The following is a 23,872-nucleotide window of genomic DNA, read 5'->3' as shown; positions in this document are numbered from 1 at the left end:
ATTTTTTTATTTCTAAATTGAATTTTAATATCTTTAATTTTTTATCAATAGATAAAAAATTATATTATAATGTAAATTGTTTATTATAAATTTAAAACATAATTTATATGTTAGAAATACTTATTTATTACAAATTTTAATTATAATATAACTTATATGTTAACAATACTTATTTATTACAAATTTTAAGTATAATATAATTTATATAATTAAAATATTTATTTATTATAAATTTCAGTTATGTATAAAATAAACACGTATATCCTAATATTAAAGGGAGGCATACATATATGCTGACAAAAAAAGGATGACATATATAGTAAGAGAAGTATTTTTTTTATATCAGTCGATAAAAAAAGTATAACTACTTAAGAAACACATTATAAAAAAATCACATGACTTAATTATTCCAATATTAAATATTTATAATAAAATATAATGATTAATATATATTTTTCTCACTCTCAACACAAGTAAAAAAAACAAAAACCCTCATTAAATATGCTTCCGAAATTCAGACACTAAAGAGTACTTGTTTATTTGTACTAGTATAATTTTTCTCCATGTCTAAAGGGAGCGTAGAAGGAGGCATATGCTGCTGAAAATAGGCGTTCTTTAACAGAACTTCTATTCCCCTAGTCAACCTTGGCAGCACACCACCTCAGTCTCCCTCTCACTATCTCTACAGAGACAAGAGAGTGATTGAGAGACTCCTCTGCTTTTATAGTTCCCCAAATTCCATTTCCATTATAAATCTCGTCTCATGCTTCAAATTCAAATCCCCACGCACACAAACAACTCCAATTCCAGCGAATAACTAACTAACTGTTAAGTGTTGGAGAAAATTCCAATGGAATCATCGAATAGAATGTCCATTTCTTCAACCACCTTCAGTCTCTCTCTGATGCAACTTCCCGCCATATCCAGGTTGAGATCTTCCTTCCTCAAGAAGCTTCCGGAGCCTCTTCGTCGCGCCGTCGCTGATTGCCTCTCCTCTCCCCTCACCTCCGCCCTCGAACCTTCCAGAACCCTTCGGGTTAGGCCTTCATTCTTCTTTTTCTCTCTGCCTTTACCGTGCAATTCCTATTACGTTTGCTCAGCTACACCAGAGTCAGAGATGACAATTTCAGTGTAAAACGCTATCGGTTATTTTTACTCGTTCAATGTTCTGATCTGGAACTTGTCTCAACTCTCGATACTTGTTTTTCTACTTTAATTTCTGAACGGTTCTTAGTGTGGTTTTTTAATTTCCTGAAAATTTGAGCTAATTTCTCTATTAGTCATGATTTTTTGGAATATGATTTGTAATTTATTGTAGAATATAATTCTAAAATCTCTTAATAATATTCCTACTTTCTTTTTATGATGATAAATATTAGATGTATTTTTATATTTTCAAGACATATGCATTTAGTTTTTCATTTAATAATGACTTTACAAGATAGTAGGACGATTCGATGGAGACTATAGTATTACTTTATGAGTTTGGTGGTCATGTACTTATAGTGTAAAATACTTTCATCGTTAATATGACTTTTAAAGTAATTATCATAAAAGTCAACAAACTTACCATACATAAATCATAAAAGTCAACAAACTTACCATATATGATGGGTTGTGATTGGATGACCGTGTAAAGTGTATAATCGTTTTTCTCTACTAAGTTTAATGGCCATGCATTGAGTCTTTGAGAATGATGACATATATTGTATGTAAATGTCATTTCCTTTTTTTCAGTTTCGTGAAGTTTAAGATAGTACTACTAGTACTGAGAAATTGAGAATGATGACATGTATTGTATGCGACAAATATTTTTGTGTTAGCAATGAGTCTTTGCGAGTATTTTGTACATGGCTATTTCATGTTTTAATGCATACACCGTTTCTCGTATTTTCAATTGTTTCATGTTTCATTAAGTTAATTGTACTTTCTTCACACTAATTTGGTGACTACTCTAAAATGTATTATTGCAGGACTATCTGGCAGACCCTGCAACCAGAGACTTGGCTTACAATGCAATTTTGGGACATACTATTGCAGAGAGGGAGCGAAGGTAATTATCAGTTGTCACATTTTTTTTTTGATAAAAGGTAGTGATGACATTGTCCAGACTGCATCAAGCCATTGTTCGTATGATGCGTAATTTTGTTCACATGGATGGTCTTCTATATTTTAGACTTATCACACAACCATGTTGTTTCTTGCAATTTAGATTTACATTGACAATTATTTCTTTTTCTTTATAACTTGTTCTGTTTAGTATTATGTAATTCACTTTGAGTTTCAATTTTCTGCTGCTAACATTTAAAACTATTTTCACCAGTCCTGCAGTAGTCTCAAGGTGTGTGACACTTTTCAAACGCTATCTTCTAAGGTATGTATTTGAATGAGTGGGTATTCTGTTCTATCATAATAGTATCTGAGATTCTGTCATCCTAATTTCTTGAAACTGCTTGTCAATACAATGTTGGCTTATTTCAATAAAAGGAAAAGAGTATGCAACTTCCCTAAACATTACCTCTTTTGCAAATGGACACCCTAAACTTTAGCTTTGCCTCAATTGATCCACTTTACTCTCTTTGCAAATAAATATCTTAAAACATTAATTTCATTCCATTGAATCCTTAAACTTTTCTCTCTTTGTAAACACACATTTTAAACATTAATTTTGTACCAATGGATCCTAAAACTTTACCTCTTTTGCATATAGACACCTAAATTTTAATTTCATCTCAGTTAATCCTTAAAATTTATCCCTTTGAAATAAACTCTTATATTAAATATGGGTTAAATTACTAACAGAGAAGAAGTTTCAACCGGTATTTATTTCAAATTTCAATAATTTATTAGTTTTATTTTCATAAATCAATTTTCCAAACTTTAAAAATCAAAAGGATATTTTTTAAAATTAATATTTTTATTCTATTTTAATATATGGAAAAATGGAATGTAACAAAAAAAAAGATTAATGAATGATTGACATTTAAGATAAGTAAACTATTGATATTTCTTTTTCGTTAGTAATTTAACTCTAACATGATAGGAAGAACTATTTTGTAAAAAGGCTAGAGTTTAAGGATCAATTGGAATGATCATAATGTTCAAAGTGTCTATTTGCAAAAAATGCAAAGTTTAAATATTAATTTGGAATGAAATTAAAGTACATGGTATTTGTTTGTAGAAGAGGTAAAGTTTAGGGTGTCTATTTGCAAAAGGAATAAAGTTTAGGGAGAGGGGGTGAGTACTCTTTTTCCTTCAATTAAAAACTTCATTTATCTTACCCTCCCTCACCCCTACCTTGGAATCATTAAATGGATAAAAAAAAATAGGATCCCTAGATAACAAGCTGAACAGGTCATGGTCATGGAATATGGATTGTGATTTTGTAAATAGCCTAATCTATCTTGACTTTGATTCTCTCTTTCTTCCCTCTGTTTGTTTTGTGGGGAGGGGGTTGGTAATCCTTTAGATGCGGTGCAAATTGTCATTTAGTTAGACACTCTTTAATTGATAACTTGAATGCATTTTCTTTAGATTTGTGTTACAGTGTTACACAAGAAAGCAACATTTGTTACTTGCTACTTATGCTATTAAGACTTAAGAGTTCTCAACTAGTTAATTTTTACAGATATAAACCAAGTGAGGAGACTTTACTTCAGATAGATCATTTTTGTTCAACCATTATTGCTGAATGTGATATTAATCTGAATCGACCATGGTCAAGATCTTTGAATCACCAAACTGGTGCTTTAGCAATATCCACAAATACATCTCCTTTGCCTGTATCTAGTTTTACCTCTGAGGCAATCCTGAAATCACTGAGTTATGTGCGTTCCCTTGTGGCTCAACACATTCCGAAGCGGCATTTCCAACCAGCTTCATTTGCCGGACCACCTTCTGCGTTGGGACAATCACTGCCAACATTGTCATCATTGTTGAGTAAATCCTTCAATTCCCAACTATGTCCAGCAAGTGTCACAGAATCAGTGGAGAAGGATTCAGTCACTTCATCTATTTCTAAGTTATCAAAAATTGAAAAAATTGATGAAAAAGACAAACTTGGGTTCATTGCTCATGATATTCTACAATGGCGTTGGCTTGAGAAACAGCAGTCATCATCAATGAAAGCTGACAGGTAATTAATATTTTATATTTGGTTTTGATCTATAGGTCTAGGTGTTGTGTTAATGGCCACTGTTGTTTATATTTCTGTTATTCTTTTTAATTTATCCCTTCTTAAATTGCTTCAGAAATTTATTGTTTTTTCAAATATATTTTAATACAGTGATCATGCTGTAAATTCACAAGGCATGAGAGCATATAATTTCTTAGAAGTTGGTGCTGCAGCTCTACTTGAAGGAGACATTGGAGCTAAGATGAAGGGGCAACCATGGAAATATTTTGGGACTGATGACATGCCTTATCTGGATCAATTATTGCAGGCTTCTCCAGTAACATCATTTACTAATTCTGCATCTGCTTGTCCCCACCTGAGAGCAATAACAGCATCTAAACGCACAAAAGCAGGCCCTCGTCAAGTTTGGCATGTTCTTCTATCAGATAACTTTCTGCTCAGATATTTTTTATTCTCATTTTTTGTTGTTTCATCTCTGTTTTAATGAATTTGATTTTTGGAGTAGTTTAGGCCTTGTTGCATTAGTTGTATGCTAGGAAATTCCTTTCCTGCAAGACATATTTATGTTAGGAGTGTTACTGTTTGGGTTTGCTCTAGTTGTACCACTCTAGTATTTCATCTAGAATATTAGTATAAATATAGGAGTATTGATCTCTAATATGATTTCTATGGATAGGTTTGACCGTTTGAGGGCCATGCAGTAATTTAAAGTTTTGTTTGGCAGTGACTTTGTTCACCATAAATATAAATATACACAAAACCTTAAATGTTATATGAATTAAAATGCTACTTATATAACAAGTAATTGAATTGCTTTGCAACAATATAACATTCTCTTTTTACTTGGACAAAAGGCAAATTGTAATGTCTGTTTTTTTTCTCCACTACTTTTGACTTGCTAAATGATTTTGATGATGTAATTTGCTAATCTGAACATAGTGATTCCTATAGGGAGGATTCTCCTGTGAGTACATTCCGTCCTCGAGCTCGACAACTCTTTCAGTATCGATATTACAGGTACAGATAGAAAATTCTTTAAAAATAATTTTTTAAGTATTTTTGTATATATTCCCTCCATCTCATAATGGATGTCATAATGATATAACACAGCTCTTTAGTTGAGTATGGCGTTAGCGACAAGTCTAATTGCTGTAAGCCTGTAACATTGTTCTCCTGTTCAGATTCAGAATATTTTTCTTTCTTCAATTAGAGCTAACTACAATAAAATTTATATATATATATTTCTATTGAAAAATCTGCAATCCTGAAAAGCTTTTTAGGTTATGTAAAGAGATTCTCAATATAATGCTATTTGCTCTGGAATACATGGTTCATATTTTATTTATTTGCAATGCTCTTTTTTAATCTTTGATTATGGTATATGCTTTTCATCTTAAATTGTCTTTCTAATTTATGTATATTCAAACAAGGAGTGTTTAAATCTCTCCTCTTTGCTTATATTTCCTTATCACTTGATTGCTAAAATCAGTGCTCTATATTTGTAATTATTTTCCAGAGGAAGTCGTGGAATCTACTCAAGTCATAGGGGTGATCATGGATATACCCAACCTGACCAACCCAACAAAATAAAAGGTTGGGTTGGATTCACGGGTTTGATCGGGTTGAATTTGTATTAAGCTGATTGAGTTAGGTTGGGTCTTGGCTTTAACAATTCCTATACTTGACCCGACCTGATTATATGAAAAAAATTAAGAAACACTTAATATAACACTTAGTATAAAAAATAAAATAGAAATTTAATGTGATATAGAGCATGTTTGGGATAGTAGGTTATTGGGATTTCAGCTGTTTGAGTGAAAAAATTCAGCATGCTTGAGTGGATGTGCTTCATAGAATAATTCTGGTTTTTGAGACAGGATAACAATTTTCTTTCAATTTTTATAATTTTTGTATTTTTCCCATTATGATAATAAACTTGATGAGCCAACCTGATCCAACTACAATTGGGTTAGGTCAGGCTAGCACCTAGAAACCTGACCCGAGAATTGTCAATAGGGTTTGATCCAAAATTTCCCCAATCCCAATCAATGATCAACCCCCTCAAGATGATGAAAGTGTGTGGTCATATTTAACATACATATTAGGTTATTAATCAATTTAACCTTTCTGATTTATAAAAACTTAGCTTATAAAAAAAAACATCTTCTTCCTTCCCTTGCCTCCTTCTCCTCCTCTTCCTTTCTAATTCTTGATAGCTGTTTTCATTAATTTCTTACTTTCACAAATTATTAATTATTTTTATAAAAAATAATATATAATTATGTTTCTTGAATAGAAAATTGCATATTGCTTGTGTTTTCATTGAAAAAATTTACAATTTTTGGTGATATGTTGATTATTTTTAGTTGATTTATTCTCTTTTTATATATCTTTCACTAAAGATAATTTTATGTTGACCAGTGAGCAACAACCTTTGCGATTGAATCCTGCTGAGGTATGTGAAGTCTTTGCTGCTGTTTGCTCAGAGCCTTCCCCAAATACCAATGTTATGATGATGTCAACTAGGCTAAGAAATAACAGTGGAAAACCATCAATGGATGTGGCTGTTAGCATCCTTATTAAACTTGTTATTGACACGTATGTTTCAATGCACTTATTGTCTGTTTATATTTTAATCCATTCTAGGGTCACACTCTCTAACACACTCTTTTGAACACACCATCTATCACTGGTTGAAATTTATTGGAAATCACAAAATTTAGTGGGTCCCACTCCCACATAGTATTTTATGACTCTCTTGATTTTGTAGTTTTCAATACATTTTAACTAATAAGAGCGAGTGTGTTGCCAACACTTCTCTTCTTCCATTCTTGGTTATAGGGATACAGTTGGTATGGGATTATTGTTTAGATTTTGATAGTGGGTGGGCTGTTCTGAGTTGATCATGTATTATGGTCATAAAAAGGTACCGTTTTGTAGGTATATTTTGGATTATCAGATTGCTACTCCACTCACGCTTTCTTTGCTAGAGGTGATGAATCAACAAAGTACTTGTTTCCTATTATCATTATGACAATATTTTTAAATGTTTTTAATGTTAGTTGTTACTTACTGGATTTTCAAATACATCTTTCAGGAGATGCTTAGTTCTTCTAAAACAGCTTGCAGGGTTCAAGCATTTGATTTAGTTCTAAATTTTGGGGTTCATGCTCATCTCCTAGAGCCAATCATAGTGGATGATGCTTCCCCAATTGAAGAAGAATATTCTCTAGAATCCTATTATGATAGTGACACTCAACTTATGGCCCAAGGGAGCAGAAAAGGAAATTATCCAAACAAATTGGACACTTTCTCTGCAATTAATAATTTCGAGTCTTGGGTTTTAAATATTTTGTATGAGATACTACTTCTTCTTGTGCAGGTATTATTGATCCTCCTTTCCTATTTTGACCAACTTTGAGCTGAAAAAGAATTTTTAGGAGAAGATTAATTTTTTGGTTTCTTCATAAATTTTCTTGGCCAGAATTGTTTTATTAGTAGGTGTCATACTGGTTAATTTATTTAGTCTTTTGGCTTGACTAACTTCTGTTATGCATGCTATGATGTCAAGCAATGCTATAGATGAGTTGCCCAAATATTTTTAATGATGAAAACAAGGATGGGGGTGTTTCCTATGTTTTCTTATGAGAATGTGGCATCAGTTCTTATTTTAAGAGGGAGGGTTATTCACACTTAAAAGCTTTTCTTTTTTGGTACTTATTTATCTGTCCTAGTTTATAGTTACAAGTTTATCTCGTTACTTGTCTAATTTCTAGGCTTCAAATTTGATGGTTTATGGAGAAATGAGTGCTTGCTTTTTGAATGTCATGCCAATTTAGAAAAGTAATCATTGATGCAATACAAAGTCCGTGTTCTTGAACAAGTACAATATTTGCAAGTCACATTATGTTTTATAAAGTAGCATTATATACAAATGGGATTATAGGATAGGTGGGTTGAAGAATTAGGAGGAAGCCAAATAAGGTTTTAGACCTTTAAAGATTGGATCACTGATTTTGCTTTGTTGGATTAACAATTTTTTATTTATTGTATCTTTAGTGTAGAAATTCTTACAACAATGGTCTAATCATGATGTTCTCAACCTAACATTTTATGCTTATTAATTGTTTTATACAGACTGAAGAAAAGGAGGAATCTGTCTGGGCATCTGCACTCAGTTGTTTACTTTATTTTGTCTGTGATAATGGAAAGATCCACAGAAACCGATTGCAAGTTCTTGACATAAGGGTGAGACATGATATTTCCCTTTCCTATTTTCATTTTACCAGGATATCATGGAAATCTCATTTTTGTTTCATTCTGCTTTCTATTAAGTTTGTTCCTCCCCTTTAATAGACAGTAACTAGTAATGCACTAATGCCTACCCTTTGCAACCGTAGTTTCATGTTATTTCCTTTTTTCACCATCCATTCTTTGTTTTGCTGCATAGCCACTCATTGAAGACAAGTGATGGGAACCATATCACAACGATTTCCATATTTGCCCTTCTCTTTCTGACTCCAATTTTCTCTCACTAATTTTTTTTGCATTTTATTTATTTCCATCTCTCCCTCTTTCTCTTATTTCCTTATCATAGCAGAGTAAAGAGAAAACCCATCATTGGAGATCACTCCAGTCACTTGTCGAAGACAAAAAAGATTGGAACCATCTCCTTCACAATTGCTATACCAGAATCTTTATCTGCATTTTCTCCCTATGATTTTACCTATTTGCCTCTCTCTTTCTGACTCCAATTTTCTCTCTACTTGAATCTTTGGCCTGTTTTTTCTTTTCTCTCTCCCCGTTTTTTTCACTTATTTTCTTATCAAAGTAAAGAGAAAACCCATGTTGAAGTTAACTTTAATCTACTTGGTTATTCATACTGATATAAGAACTGCTCATGGCTTTTTATCTTTGAAGACTTCCAGAATGGTTGAGCATATGAATGAAATTCAATGTTTAGATATACATATAGCATTCAACTCAATTCCATTTTCTTGGAATCTGGGAATGGCCTGCAACTTATTAAGAGGAGAGTGTGGGGAAGAGAACGACAAAGGGGCCATTGGCTTGTGTTCTCTCACTACTTGAACCAATGTTTAGAATTTTAGATATACATGTATCACCATTCACCAGCGTTAAACTAAATTATTTTTGATCAATTTTTTGCTTTAAAATTTTCTTGATTATGTTTTACAAAACTGTTTTTAAGAATCAAATGTCACAAAGAGATTGTACTTCCAGTCTCAGACCCTAGGTGTTCTTTGGTTCCTGACTTCCTGGTCCTGTCCATAGCCATGGTTTGTCTCCCTTTTCTAGGACATATGGCTATATGTAAATTGTATCACTTAATGAAATTAAACCATGAAGCAATTTTGAGACTAAAGTTTGTGAATTGGGTCTTTTTTTTTTTTCTTGAGTCTTTTTGTAGCCATTCATTTCTTTGTTTTGATGGACAGTGTGGTTCATGTCAATGGAATTATAAATATATAACCATTATTTATGGTCAAGAGGGATTTCATGGTAAGTAAAATCATTGAAACTTCGGTCTTTAATTGAGCCAAATGGTGTTGTGTGATCCATATAGCTGACTTAACCTAGTGGAATAAGGTTTTGTTATTATAGTTGTTGTAATTGTGATTACTCCGTTTAATTTATTTACACATTCTGCCTTTAGGTTATCAAAGCACTTATAGAAATCAGCAGAAAGAATTCCTGGGCAGAATTAGTTCATTGTAAGCTCATTTCCATGTTAGCTAACATGTTGTATGAGGTTCCTGATGAAGTTGTTGAGCTCCTACCTAGCACACCAAAGTTTCTCGTGAATCAACTTGATCTGATTGGAGGAGTTCAATTTCTTTTACGTGAGGTATGCATATTTTCAACCACAAGCTTGATACATAAGGAGAGGACATAAAATGTAGGATTTATTATTATCAATTTAAATCTATAAAGACTGTTTATATTGCCTACTTAGCCGACAGTGTTAAGTATTGAAAATTTCTGTTATTTATAATAGTATTGTACAGTCAAAGTAAAAGTGATTATATATATCCATCCATCCATCTATATATAATCTGATTTTGATTTTCAAGTACAACAAGCATTTACACTTTTCCTCATATGACAGCGCTTAATTCAGATCATACAAACAAGACTAATAATCACAACTAAGACTTGTATATTTTCAAAGCTTATGCTTCTTTTTTTCGGGGGGGGGGGGGGTCAACTTTGGTTCAATGGCAATGCTACAACTCACATTTCTGATTTCTCCAATCGAGAAGTCAAGTGTAATACTTAGTACTATCCTTAAGGTACACAAATCATAATGGATCTTGACTATATAAGAAAGAAAATACTTTGAGATCATTCTTTTCCTTAAGTTGGAGATTTAAGGTGATGAATATGTGCCCAATATAAATTTCCATATTGTTTGATTTATAAGATAGTCTCTGCTTTTCACAAGAGTGGAAGTGTAGAATGAAGACATGATCCAAGGTCCTTGTTATATCAGTATTTCTAAATTTGCAATACTTGAAGGATTTCCTCCCATTTATTTCTTTGTTGGATGCAGTATGCCCTTGTAAACTCAAGAGGGGAGAGGAAAAATCTGCATTCAGTGCTTTTTGACTATGTTCTGCATCAAATTAATGAAAATTGCATAGCTACTGGAATCAATGAATATAGTGATGATGAGATCCAACCCCTTGCAAGTCTACTTGCTCAAACAAATGCAGCCGAGGCATTTCATATTTCTGTTAAACTTGGGGTAGAAGGAATTGGGGAGCTTTTGAGGAGATCAATTGCATCTGCACTATCGAGATATCCCAACAGTGAACGTCTAAATATGGTATTTCCATCTTTTTCTTTTTAGTTTGCAGGCAGAATAATTTAATCTAAGCTGTTGACTGTTGAAAAATATGTATGCATATTCTTTGTTAAGATAGAAATTATACTAAATAGTATACGGAGGGTTAATGAATGTGACATATTGATACATTAGGAATTTTATTGAAAGCCTTATTTCCTTTCAAATCTCAACCAGGAGCAAGGGTTATACTTTTTCTTGAAATTATGTGATTTTACATATAGAGAGGAAGGGAGATTGAAACACTGAATTGATATTAACTGAAAAATATTACAATACAATGTATTGATGTGTTCAATATGTTCATAAAACCTAGGGTACTAATTTTTACTTATACTAACTAATCATAATCCTAAGTAATAAGGGAAACAAATCTTGGAGGATAATCTATGATATCATAAGATATTTCCACATATTCTAACACACACAATATAAGCCTCTAATGCGCATTTCATTTTTTATTGGCTTAAATGCAATTTTGGTCTTCCTATTTTGCTCAATCCTTAATTTTGGTCCCTCCATTTTAAAATAGAAAAATTTGGTCCCTCTGTTTTAAAAAAATCTGCAATTTTAATCCTCTATTTCAAAATAGAGACATTTGGTTACAAAATTTTCAATTTTGCTTAGGTTTTATTTCTTTCATTTTGATCCAGTTGAATCTTAGACCTAACATATTCATTTAGGTATCATCAAAAAATTATTTAATTAATTATAATGTAAGAAATAAAAGAAATAAAATGTAGATAAAATTGAAGATTGGACCAAAATTGTGAATTTTTTTAAAATACAAAGATCAAAATTGTGAATTTTCTAAAATAGAAGGACCAAATGTCACTATTTTAAAATATGGGGACTAAAATTGTGGATTTGTTAAAACAAAGGGACCAAATGTCTCTATTTTAAAATGGAAGGACCAAAATTGTGGATTGAACAAAATAGGGAGACCAAAATTGCATTTAAGCCTTTTTTATTCAATGAATGATAGAACTTAGTGCTGTGACATTTTTTTGACAATGCTAAATCCGTAAATTGCTGTCTGGTATTTGGAATTCTTAAATTCAAATTTTATTATGTACATTTATGATAATCAAAGACATGTTTTGCTTTTCAGTTCAAGAAATTTTATTAGCGAGTCCACTCTTCTTTCATCTCACCAATAATCAGTTGCAAGCTTGAATAACTGTCTGGAAGAAAGACCGACATGTTTCTGCATCTTCCTTGTACCTAATGTTTGCTCTAATTCACTGAATAATGTTAGGATGAATGTTACACATGTTTAGATTTATTTTCTATTTGCTATTGATTGTACATTTGTAGCTATTTAAATTTTAGCTAGCTGTTGTTACTTTCATTGTATTGTGACTTTTGATTTGCAAAGCATATATTGGCTTAAGATAGTCTTCTTTAGGCTGTCTGCATATTCATTTTTTGTCTCACTTGTTTCTCTTTAAATCTTTGCAGCTCTTGGATTTTGTGACAGAGAAATTTGATTCACTAATAAGTTCATTCACTCATTTGGATGGAGAGTTCTCTCATATGATTCAGATAACCAAAATTCACAAGTCTCTTGAAAATGTGGAAATTATCGCTCTAAGAAATGATATTAATCTACAGGCAAAGCACTCATGGGTCACTTTACATTCCCTTCTTCATTCTGAAAGAATTGCTTACCGTCAGAATGGTTATATCTGGTTAGGTGATCTGCTTATTTCTGAAATCAGTGGGGAAAGCAATGGTACCATATGGTCAAATATAGAATTCTTCCAGCAGAAATTTGCTCAAGTAGGAAAACAGGATTCTTCAGATATGTCAGATATTCCTTTGCCCATTTCACTTATGTGTGGGCTTTTAAAATCAAGGCATAACTATATTAGATGGGGATTTTTATTTGTTCTTGAAAGGCTGCTTATGAGATGCAAATTTTTGTTAGATGAATATGAAATGCAACAATCAAGGAGCAGTGATCTTGGGAGTGGGCTGAAAGATTGGCATCTTGAGAAAGCCCATGCATTGATTGACATAATGAGCAGTGCTTTGTTGTTTCAGATAAATGAAAAAGATTGCACCAATAAGTATGAAACAGATCGCATCAATATTCTGAAAGTAATTATTTCTGAACTCAGAATGCATTTTCTTTTTTTCTCTCCTAATATCCTCATGTCATAGCAATAAATACTTACAAAAAAATGGTGAGCCACACTAAGTTTGAAAAACTGTTGTAAGTTACTCTGCATGTTCTTTATGCTATCAAGGAAAGAGAAGAACCATTCAACCACGTAGTTTTCAATTTGGATGTAATTAGGGACTTATTTTGTTAGGAACCTCACATTGTCCTTGTGTCATTAGTGAACTAATAGAGCATGGTCTTTTTATGATAATTATACAATCTTGGAAGTGGGTTTATTTGTTAGGTCAAGAAGCATTTCAAGATAAATTAAATTACCATCTACAAAATCTGAAATCTCATAGGTGACTAAATAGCTAACAGATGTTAATATTCATATTTAATATAATTTTTCTGAATAGTAAACTTCAAATACTGTTTTCTTAATACTTAATAAAATGACTCCTAGGAACTACATTGAGAAAATTGTCTCTTTGAATATTTATGGTCTACCCATTTTGCTCAACTCTTTGTTGTTTCTCAACAGATGTGTGACATATTATTATTCCAATTATGCCTAAGAGTTCCCCCTGCTACGGCCCTACCCAATGGAGATGATATGCAACATGACAGGAATTTAAATTGCTTCAGTTCAAACAAAAAGTTTGATAGTGATAACCGTGCCCTTAAACAAGATACTTATCTCTTGGGTGAACATATTGAGGAAGAAGCTGATGGAACTTCAAACTACCCTAAGAACTATCACCTTGTTCATGAGACTGCAGCAATGGCAGCACTTCTTCTCCAAGGACAAGCCTTTGCCCCAATGCAATTAATTGTGCGCATTCCTCCTGATTTGCTGTTTTGGCCACTAATGCAATTGGCTGGAGCAGCAACAGATGATATTACATTGGGTGTTGCTGTTGGAAGTAAGGGAAGAGGAAACCTGCCTGGTGCTGCATCTGATATCCGGGCAACCCTTCTCCTACTTCTTATTGGTAAATGCACAGCAGATCCTGTTGCTTTCAAGGCAGTTGGTAAAGAACATTTTTTTATGTGAGTGCAAACTTTATGCTCTTTGCTAATTAGTTGGCATTTTTATTTATCACCTTTACACATACTTATAAAGCACGGGCTTCTTCCATCTGGCAGGGAACTTTTGAATGACAGAGATTCAAGGGTGGCATATTATTCTTCTGCTTTTCTTCTGAAGGCATGAATTTGATTTCATTTTTTGTGTTGATCATGTGTATTGGTCCATAAATTTCATCCTTTGTAACGATTTCCCTTTACTGCAGCGAATGATGACCGAGAGTCCTGAAAAATATCAACACATGCTTCAGAATCTTCTTTTTAAAGCTCAGCAGGTACTTCCATTTGTAATGATTTGCTCGGAGTGCCTTTTCTACTGTTATTACATTTGAGATTGACATTTTTAATTTTGCATTTAAGGTTGCATGCATCATATTCAAATTCTTGTTTAATATCCTAGGCAGTTCTATCCTTAAACAAAATTCCCTTCTTTGTATTGTGTCTTTAAATAGAAACAACCTTATTTTAAATTTCTTTGTTTGTTTGCTTAATAATTTAGTATTTTTGGTGATTAATTATAAATGTTACATGTTTGTGCTTTGTATTTGCACTGCACAGAGCAACAATGAAAAACTGTTAGAGAATCCTTACCTTCAAATGTGTGGCATACTTCAATTGGAAAATGATCTTGGATTTGACTTGTGATGTTAAACTCATGGCTTTTTGGGGTGCAATATTGGTTTGGAGTAGATTCATGTTGGTCTAAGGTGTCATTGCAACTGATTCTGAGGATCATAATCTATCCTTCAAATGACCGAGATTGCCACATTAGCTGGGACATATTCTTTGAAAGCTTCCTTACCGGAACAAAATTGTGATTTATTTCCAACATGGTGGCCAGAGGGTCCAGGTGGACTCAATGAGCTCTTCCGTGAAGATTTTTTCACCAAATGTTATTGATATCACACTTGTAGATCTCCCAGGCATTCCAAAGGTTCCTGTTGGTTACCAGTCTTCTGATATTGAAGCGCGGATTAAAAAAATGATCATGTCATATATCAAAACTCCCACCTGTCTCATCCTAACTGTAGTACGGGGTGATTCAGATTGGGCTAACTCAGAACCAAATGCTCTTCAGATGGCACGCATTGCTGATCCTGATGGTGATTTTTTGCTTCCTTCCATGTCTCAAACTTTAATCTTTTCACACCTCTCTAATGGGTTGCTAAATGTTCGTACATCTGTTGCAGGTATAGATCTATCTGTGTAATCACAAAGGTTCGGAATACTCTTCTAACAATTTAACTGACACATTTTTTATTTTGTTAAACTGTTGTCATGTTCTGACAATCTTAGGAACTTGTTATTTGCAATGTAGTTGGATATCTTGGAAAACCAAGCTAAAGATGTTCGGGATCTGTTGCTAGTAGGCATGGCAATTCTCCTCGCAACTCGGGGATCCCTGCGGGGACTGCCCCATTCCGGGGGAAAAATTCCCTGCTGGGACGGGAATGGGGATGAAAAATCCCTTGCAGTTAATTTGGTGACAAGGACGGGACTATACTCCCCGCCCCACAGGTTCCCATATCCCGTGTATATAAAATTTTACTTATATAACCTTGTAACTTATAATATGTATAACATAAATATAAGGGTTAATATAGTATTTTACTAGTAAAAAAAATACAAAATAAAATTATCATATATATATATATATATATAATATCTCACAAGTCACAAAGACACAAACATTACCCAAACCCTAAAATGCTGCATCAAACATTCAGGCTTCGTTCCTTGACTTCCTTTTTCACCTTTGTTTCTTCTTCACCTTTTATGCTTGTGTGATTTTATTACTATTATTATTGATTTATTTTGATATTTTTAGTTATTTTTTAAACTTAGAATTAAATTTTAAATTTATTACTGTTGAAAAATTGAGATAAAACAAAAAAATTATATTTTTTTTATAATTTTTGACATTTTTTTAATGTAAAATGGGTCCCCGCGGGGAGCCGGGGAACGAGGATGGGGCAAAAAATACCCCTACGACGGGAGTGGGGACAGGGAGCAGGATAAGGTTCGGGGACGGGGAGTACTTCCCGCCTCGCGCGGGTGCCATGCCTAGTTGCTAGGTCAAGTTTGTTGTCTCCGACTTGATTATGTAGGCATTATAAATCGTGGTCAGGAGGTAGTGATGTTATACTGTAGTTGTAAATTAAGGCCGTGTTTAAAACTATTTAACACCTTTGCACATGTTCTTTTAGATATTTTGTTAAAATTACTGGTCATTGTATACTCACACCATATTGTTTACATGTATTTTTCCTGATTGGCATGGAGGTCAATATGTATATTTTGTTGAAATACATTTTGTCTATTGTTTCATCATATTAGGATATTCGAATGAACCGGAGTGTGAAGGATGCACTTGCTTATGAAGTTGAATTTTTTCTCAGTCACCCTGTAAGGAAGTTCTTGTGTGTGGGTAATATAGTCAAATTTCTTTGCTTATGTTTGCTTACTTTTATCTATTTATGTTATTCATAGGTATACAGCTGTCTAAGAGATAGATGTGGTCTTACTGAACTAGAAAAGAAGTTGAACCGGGCAGAGTCTTCATGACACTGAAAACATGAATAGTCTTTTGTAATAAATTTTACTGTTTATAGTGCAGAGTAAAAGTCCCCTTCGGTCTTCACACTTTTTCCTTCTTTACTTGACACTATATATATAGGTTTGTCCTTTATACAGAGGCAATCAAAGATATTGAATATAGGATAGGAGCACTAGGGGAGCTTAGAAGGGTGGTCTTCCAAAATTTTTACCAAAATATTACATTTATATATATATATATATATATATATATATATTAAAAATGTTTATATATATTTGTATTTAACACTAATAAATTTTTATAAAATTCTCAAATATGATTTAAATTTATGTATTTTTTAACTACTAATGAATTTTTGTAATTAAAATAATATAGAATATTTTAATTTGTAAATTTTTAAAGTTTGACAAAATATAAAATATCAATTTTTAGTTATTATTATTATTATTATTATAATAGACACTTTTAAATTAATATTGCATTTAATTTTTTTTCATAACATTAGTGCTTAAATGCTTATGATTAATTTAATAACACTTTTATTTCTTATCTATTTCATTAAGAAAAATGATTTTTTTACATTTCCAAACACATCATTTTTCTGTGATTTTTATATATTCACTCTAGTATAATGAAGTTTATGTAACTAGTGTAATAAATCGTGTCTTGCATGGATTTTAAGTTTACAATTTACAAATTCTTATATTATTATTATATTTAATATTTTTTATTTCATATATATATATATATATATATATATATATATATATATATATATATATATATATATATATATATATATATATATATTTGTGTGTTCATGTGTGTATGTGACCATGTGCTTATTTGCAAGTATATTCATTTATATTTGTTATATAATTAAAATAAAAAATTAATTAAATTGAAAAAAAATTAAAACATATTATCATACTAAAACAAATACTTTTAAAACATATCTTTATACTAAAAATAAGTAATTTTAAATTACAGGTAGGACTTTGGATATCTTATTATTATATAAACAAGTAAAGAATATTGATTTATTTTACTCTAAACCATAGGTATTCATTAAACTATATCGTGTTGTAAATTTTGTATTTAATTATTTGTGGTAAATAATCATGCATGCCATGGTGATTTCTGCATCATATTCATAATCCAAGTCTTGTGCATCATACATCAAACATTGTAATGCCAAGGTAACTTTTTTTATAAATGTGATTTTTCATCTTTTATGTTTTAGTGTTTTTTTTATTTTGATACATTAAATTTTAAAAATCTTATTTTGTTCTTAAGTTTTTTAATGGATTCATTTTGATCTTTTTTAGTTGAAATGTTAATAAAAAAGTGTAACATGTTAAAAGTCAATTGAGATGATACAGCATCTCAATTGAAACTGTCATTTTAAATAATTTCATTTTACTCTTTTATATTTTTATCATTAGTAAGAATTTGTTTCACTTGCATTTCATAAGGAATAGGAGCAACTACTTCAAATACAAAATCGGGAAGTATCATTTGTGAAACCTCAATATGCACCGGCTTTTTTTTTTCACTGTGATAATTTGGCAAATTACATATAGTTTGTATTTAATTACTAATTAAGAATTAATTTTGTTTGATTACATTTATTAATTTCACTTAATTGTATTATTTACATAAATATTAAATTATTATTTTATTTATCTATTAATTTTTTAATTTTAAAAGATAATTCATAATTTCATAGATTAAATAATTATTTAGGATATTAAAATGATATATTATTTAAAATAACTTTGTAATGCACGTATTTCAATTCATCATGAGGTTGATTTTAATAAAATGGTTAATATTTTCTACACGGCAAAGTTCACGTAAAATTTTAAATGCCAAATTTTATTTATTTATTTTAAATGACAAATTTTATTAGACAACGTTCAAAGTTATTACATGATAGCAAAAAAAAGTTATTACATGACAAAATATTTTATATAGAAATCGAATGAAGAAGAGTCTGTTAGCAAAAACAGTGGAGAGAAAATTGTTGGTTTTATTTATTTGTTTTAAATACCAGTATGTTATATTTTATTTTACATGTTTAATTTATTTGTTTTTTATTTATTAGTTATAAAAATTTTATTGGTTATACGGATGAAGCGTTGGGTTTGTGTCCATCCAAAAATTTCTCATTATTTTCAATAATAATTGGGTTGTTAGAAATTAGCTAACCTATAAATTATATTTTAATTGTTAAAAAATAATCAACCATTTAATTTTATTATGCAATTGACACGGATTATATATAACTGATTGATACATATTATAATTGACACTGAATATTCAATTGTTTGATAAAAATTATAATTGATCGAGAATAATTAGAATTAAACATTAACCAATTTGATATAGATTATGTCAATTTGTTTAGTTCACCACATGCTAACACGAATTATAAATGATTGAGAATAATTAGAATTAAATATTTAATTGTAGGATTACTTATAATTGACTAATAACAAAAAAATTTCCACAATACTACTCAATTTAAATTAATTAATTATAATATATTGTTTAAAATAAATAAATTTTCATATTATTAAATTACTCAAATAATTATCATAAAATTAATTATTAAAAATTATATCTGAAAAATATATCTAATTTTTTTCTTATTGTAAATTTAATTATAAAAAAATTAATATCTAAAAAATATAATAAATTTTTTATTATTTTAATATTTTAGAAAAAATTAAATTTATAAACATATTTTTTAAATACAATTTAAATTATAAAAAAACTGTTTAAATTATTAAAAAAAACATGGTTATAAAAGCTTGAGTTATAAAAGATTTGCTTGATTTGAATATTCAGATGGTTTAATTGAAATATATTTTTTAATGCTCACTAAATATATTAATACTTAAATTTAAATTTAATTTATAATCAAATCAAATTATTATGAATTATTAAATGGTAACATGTGTCATCCAAACTTTAAAAATTACCTGCCACACATCTCATCCAGATTTATTTATAAATTCTCAAATTTAATATTATAGATATGATTTGAACTTGTGGACTTTTCTTTTGAATTTTTTGTGTAGATTTTTTTTTATTAATTTTGTCATTTTTTTGTAAATTTTTCCACAAAATTTTTCTGCATAGTTTGTTATGATTTATGGTTTGGACAAAACTATGATCATTTTTCCTTAAATATGTCGGAAAAATATCATCGAATTCTATTTTTGTGTATTCTCATACAAATTGTGTGTTATATAAAAAAGGTATGTTTCTTGTAAATTTGTCACAATAGTCGTAAAAGAATAACCCGAGAAATGTTATTAATGAAGTAGAAAAAGTATTTAGGATTAATAATTTTTTTCTTCTTATGACAATCTCTTTCAAACCCCCATTTTTCTGTGACTTTTATTATTGACAAAAATAAAAAAATTATCAATAGTTAATGTTTAAATAATATCATTAAGTATTTAAATATACTCATAGGAAATGATATATTATATTTAATTTACATATTATAATTTTTATTCCTTTTGGCCCCTCCAAATTTTTTCTCAAGCTACGCTACTGATAGGAGGGAGGTTTCAAAGAAATTTATTTAGCTATTTCACCTTCATTGTTGATTTGTGCTGGCTTTGGAATTTTTCTCTGAATCATTGGTATCATCCTTTGGAAAGGGAGAGGAGGAAGGAGAATGAAAGAATAAACCTTCATTAGTTTCTTTTTTGTGCTGCGAAAAAACGAACTTTATTTGTTGCTTGGGCTTGTTAGGGATATAATCAAGTGAAAGACTAAACCATTATGAATTCGTACCAAGATTGAGGTATCTGGACTGATGCACGCCATTATGGCATGCACATTTGCATGTTCATATTTTTTGCAGATTCTAGCACAACTTATAAAGGATGTGCTACCTGTGCTGAGAGCACGTATAAGCACTTTACTAGTTGCTGTCACGAAGAAGTATGCAAGCTATGGAGAGATCACTGGGAGGGAGGTATATGTGTTAATACCGAGATGTGTCTTGGATATGTCCCTGTGACTTTTTAAATACTTAAATAGTTAAATATACTTTATAACAATTCTCCTTATTGTGTTAAAAAAGCAGCATTTTTTAGGTAGTAGCTTGTACTGGCCAATATATATTTTACCCTTTTTTAGGTAGTAATCAGTTACAATGCTTTTTCATCTTTGGTATTTTTTTCTTTTTAAATTCAAATTACTTATCATACTTGTGTTGCACCATGACTTAAGTATGACTCCATGTATCCTGCTACTTAACAGCAAGACTGGTCCAGGTAAATTTTTTGGTTTAAATAACAGAAGCCTTTTGATTGCCATTCTTAGACTTAAGGAGAGCATTATAGTACGTATGTGAAAATATAAAAATAAAGATCAAATTCATACACACGTCTACTTCTTGTTAAAAAAATTTACACCCTGTTGGAAATAGAATTAGATGGGCATTGAAAAGAAGGATGATAAAGAAGGAAACACTGGAATACACAAGTAGATGTTCTGCTGAAGCTAAGAAAATGTTGGAGGATGTCCAGCTAGCAGATCATGAAATTAACATCATGGAGAAAGAGGCAGCTGAAATTCTCAAGGTAATTCCTTCGTTGTGATTTATTTGCTTAATAATCTATTTAATTTGAAATGCTAAGAATTCTTCAAGATATGGAGAAAGTGTCTGCTGTTCTATTTGTTCTGTCTAAATGAATTTGGAGGCGCAAGCAAATTTCACTATTCACAATTCCACATTGATAAGCCTATTTCAGTATTTCCTACTGGTTAGGTTTTTGAATTAATTCTTGTCTAACATGCCACCCGCTTCTTATTTTGTATTCTTGTGTTTCTATCTTCTTTTCTCTTTGGGTTCCTATTCATACGGTGCACAAATGAGTACTTGTGTGCTAGTATTTTGACTGCATATATAATAGTTTCTATATTTCATTACTAGCTACTTCAGTGTTATGTTTTGCTTAATTTGTTAATGTACATGGTGGTCTTTGTGGAAGTGCTTTTGGTTAAGAGGGCAAGTAGGTTCTTAGCTTACTCAATGTATTGAATCCAATAATCCATTCCTTTTGAGATCGAGCTTTGCAATGTGTGTGTAGTTGTTTGAGATGATTCTAGGGGCATGCATCAAGCCAAACTAACAATCGCCAGGCTTTGTAATAGGAAATAATGCAACGTAAATAAATATGTGCTTTTCTTTGCTGAATCAGCGTATATTTGTTTTTCCTTTCTTTAGTGACGTGTGTGGATATATAATACCTCTTGCTTAAAATTAAACTGATTTATATGATATTATTGTATCTAATGGACTTCATTTTTGTCAAGACATCCGAATTGAAGTTGGAGGAAGCGATTAAACAAAGTGAAGAAGAAATTCAAGGAACATGAGGAGTCCCAAATTTCAGAGATGAGGAGGGATCAATCAGAAACTGCAGCTGCTATCTCAGATGGATATAGGGGAACTTCTGGAGATATATAGTCATATAGATGGGCTACTGCCTACTGAGAAAAAAAAATGAGAGTATATTTTTATACATTTTCCTTCAAATTTAAGTGTTGCCTACATGTCACTTTGCTTTAAAGTTGGAGAAAATTACACCCCATTTTTTTAATTGCACACGTTTTTTTTTCTTCAATTTCTTGATAATTTCCTTCCGTATAGTATCTATAATATTAACATTTGAGGATCTGAAAATTTCTCCTTCTAGCAAAATTATACACGTGTCAACATTTGGTGAATTTGAAGAAAAAAAGCATTGCAACTATTTTGCTTCTTAAGGAAGTAACTAGAAAGTTACAAACAAACCACATCCAACGGAACATTTTTTAAACAATTGGCGATTTGAGGAACACGGTTTCACGCTAAAATGCACCATTGCACAAACAAACAAAATTGCATTCAAATTCTGTCTTTATTTGCAGACTTATCATACAATGTGTAATAGAGTAACAAAAACAGGCAAATAACAATTTTGGGGAGGATGACCCAAAAGTTTTATATGTATCTGTATACACCTATAGCAACACAGAAGGAGTATTTTCACATAAATGTTAATTTTCTTCATCCAAAGCAATGTAAATCTGCTTCCATTTTTCATGCCTTTGTAGTCATACCATTTTTTGAAAACTGGAAATCTGCACAATTTTAAATTTGAATTTTATTTGTCTTTCCACTACATTTTGAGTTTAGGTTTTTGAAATTTGAATTTGGATCTCAATAAATTTTGTAGTCTATTTCTCATTTGTTTGTTCTTTTTTATCTAAAGCAAAAACTATCGAGAAAGCACTAAGACACGAATAACGGGCTCATGGTGCATGCACCTCCCTGGACAAGATAAGTTTTGTTATTCTTGGCTTCTCTCCTTTATAAGATGCATTTTGATTTTGTGAAATTGATGTTAGTGTTTGGTTTGGTTGAGAATGTCATTAGCCCAGTAAAAATTACATTCATTCGATATTGTTTCCACCCACATGAAAATAAAATAAAAAAATATCATAATAAAAAAAATAGTCTAGGAAATTGTTTCCAAAACATTGTGATCATTGTATTGTGGTGGATGTAGTTGTTTGTCTTTCCTGTCATAGTTATTATGCAGAAAATAATTTTGGAGCATTCTTATTGCTAATTTGTACTAGAAGTGTTTGCACCATAGTTGTCACCTATGTTTCTAATATTTTATTTTCATTTTACTAATTTCACAAGAAGACATAATCATATATGTTTTATTGTGGAGGCTTTTGGAGACAATTCTAAATCTTCACTAGCATATTTCTTCCTTCATCTTTTTTTTTATTCTTCCTTTGTCCTTTTTATCTTAAGTTTCTCATTTTTTTTATTTTCAACTTCTGCAAGAATTTCTCTCTCTACCCCTCCTCTCTTTGCCTACATGTTTTGTGTCCGATGAAGAATCGTATATCTTTTATTGGAGCTCCGCATGCACCCCGTGGACAAGATAAGTTTTTGTTTTCCTTTGCTTCTCTCCTTTCTAAGATGCATTTTTATTTTGTGATATTGATGTTAGTGTTTGGTTTGGTTGAGAATCTCGTTAGCTAAGTAAAAATTGCATTCCTTCAATACCGCCTCCACCCACATAAAAA

The 23,872-nt window shown here is 30.9% G+C and overlaps 2 protein-coding genes across 5 annotated transcripts; both read left to right on the top strand.

Moving 5' to 3' along the window:
• The first annotated feature begins 552 nt into the window (after positions 1-552).
• On the top strand, positions 553-17,026 carry LOC100793037 (uncharacterized). Of its 4 annotated transcripts, XM_006605768.4 has the most exons (21): positions 554-1,036; positions 1,974-2,053; positions 2,324-2,374; positions 3,629-4,135; positions 4,286-4,543; positions 5,087-5,152; positions 6,557-6,733; positions 7,076-7,127; positions 7,233-7,517; positions 8,273-8,383; positions 9,813-10,004; positions 10,710-10,985; positions 12,465-13,106; positions 13,655-14,163; positions 14,260-14,320; positions 14,406-14,474; positions 14,758-15,302; positions 15,390-15,417; positions 15,518-15,717; positions 16,537-16,605; positions 16,690-17,026. In XM_006605768.4, the coding sequence occupies exons 1-17, from the start codon at positions 851-853 to the stop codon at positions 14,842-14,844; spliced, it is 3,609 nt and encodes a 1,202-aa protein (XP_006605831.1). In that variant the 5' UTR covers positions 554-850; the 3' UTR covers positions 14,845-15,302; positions 15,390-15,417; positions 15,518-15,717; positions 16,537-16,605; positions 16,690-17,026. The 4 variants fall into 4 exon arrangements, with proteins under 4 accessions (XP_040869135.1, XP_006605831.1, XP_006605829.1 ...); XM_041013201.1 differs by lacking the exon at positions 15,518-15,717 and having other exon boundaries at positions 553-1,036; positions 14,890-15,302; XM_006605766.4 differs by lacking the exon at positions 15,518-15,717 and having other exon boundaries at positions 16,690-17,025.
• On the top strand, positions 15,059-21,381 carry LOC102659572 (dynamin-related protein 3A-like). The gene is made up of 6 exons (XM_006606810.1): positions 15,059-15,370; positions 15,518-15,682; positions 16,537-16,605; positions 20,640-20,753; positions 21,041-21,054; positions 21,210-21,381. Exons 1-6 carry the CDS (start codon positions 15,059-15,061, stop codon positions 21,379-21,381), a joined length of 846 nt encoding a protein of 281 aa, XP_006606873.1.
• Positions 21,382-23,872: the final 2,491 nt, after the last annotated feature.

The sequence above is a fragment of the Glycine max genome, chromosome 20 (assembly GCF_000004515.6).
Source record: "Glycine max cultivar Williams 82 chromosome 20, Glycine_max_v4.0, whole genome shotgun sequence".
Classification (NCBI taxonomy): Eukaryota; Viridiplantae; Streptophyta; class Magnoliopsida; order Fabales; family Fabaceae; genus Glycine; species Glycine max.
This window is presented reverse-complemented; position numbering and strand designations above follow the sequence as displayed.

Coding starts and splice junctions, on each gene's coding strand:
- LOC100793037 (XM_006605768.4), top strand. CDS start 851: ATGGAATCATCGAATAGAATGTCCATTTCTTCAACCACCTTCAGTCTC. Junction 1,037..1,973: donor AACCTTCCAGAACCCTTCGG/GTTAGGCCTTCA, acceptor GTATTATTGCAG/GACTATCTGGCAGACCCTGC. Junction 14,321..14,405: donor CTTCTGCTTTTCTTCTGAAG/GCATGAATTTGA, acceptor CCTTTACTGCAG/CGAATGATGACCGAGAGTCC.
- LOC102659572 (XM_006606810.1), top strand. CDS start 15,059: ATGAGCTCTTCCGTGAAGATTTTTTCACCAAATGTTATTGATATCACA. Junction 15,371..15,517: donor TCTCTAATGGGTTGCTAAAT/GTTCGTACATCT, acceptor TTTGCAATGTAG/TTGGATATCTTGGAAAACCA. Junction 16,606..20,639: donor AATTTTTTCTCAGTCACCCT/GTAAGGAAGTTC, acceptor TATTTTTTGCAG/ATTCTAGCACAACTTATAAA.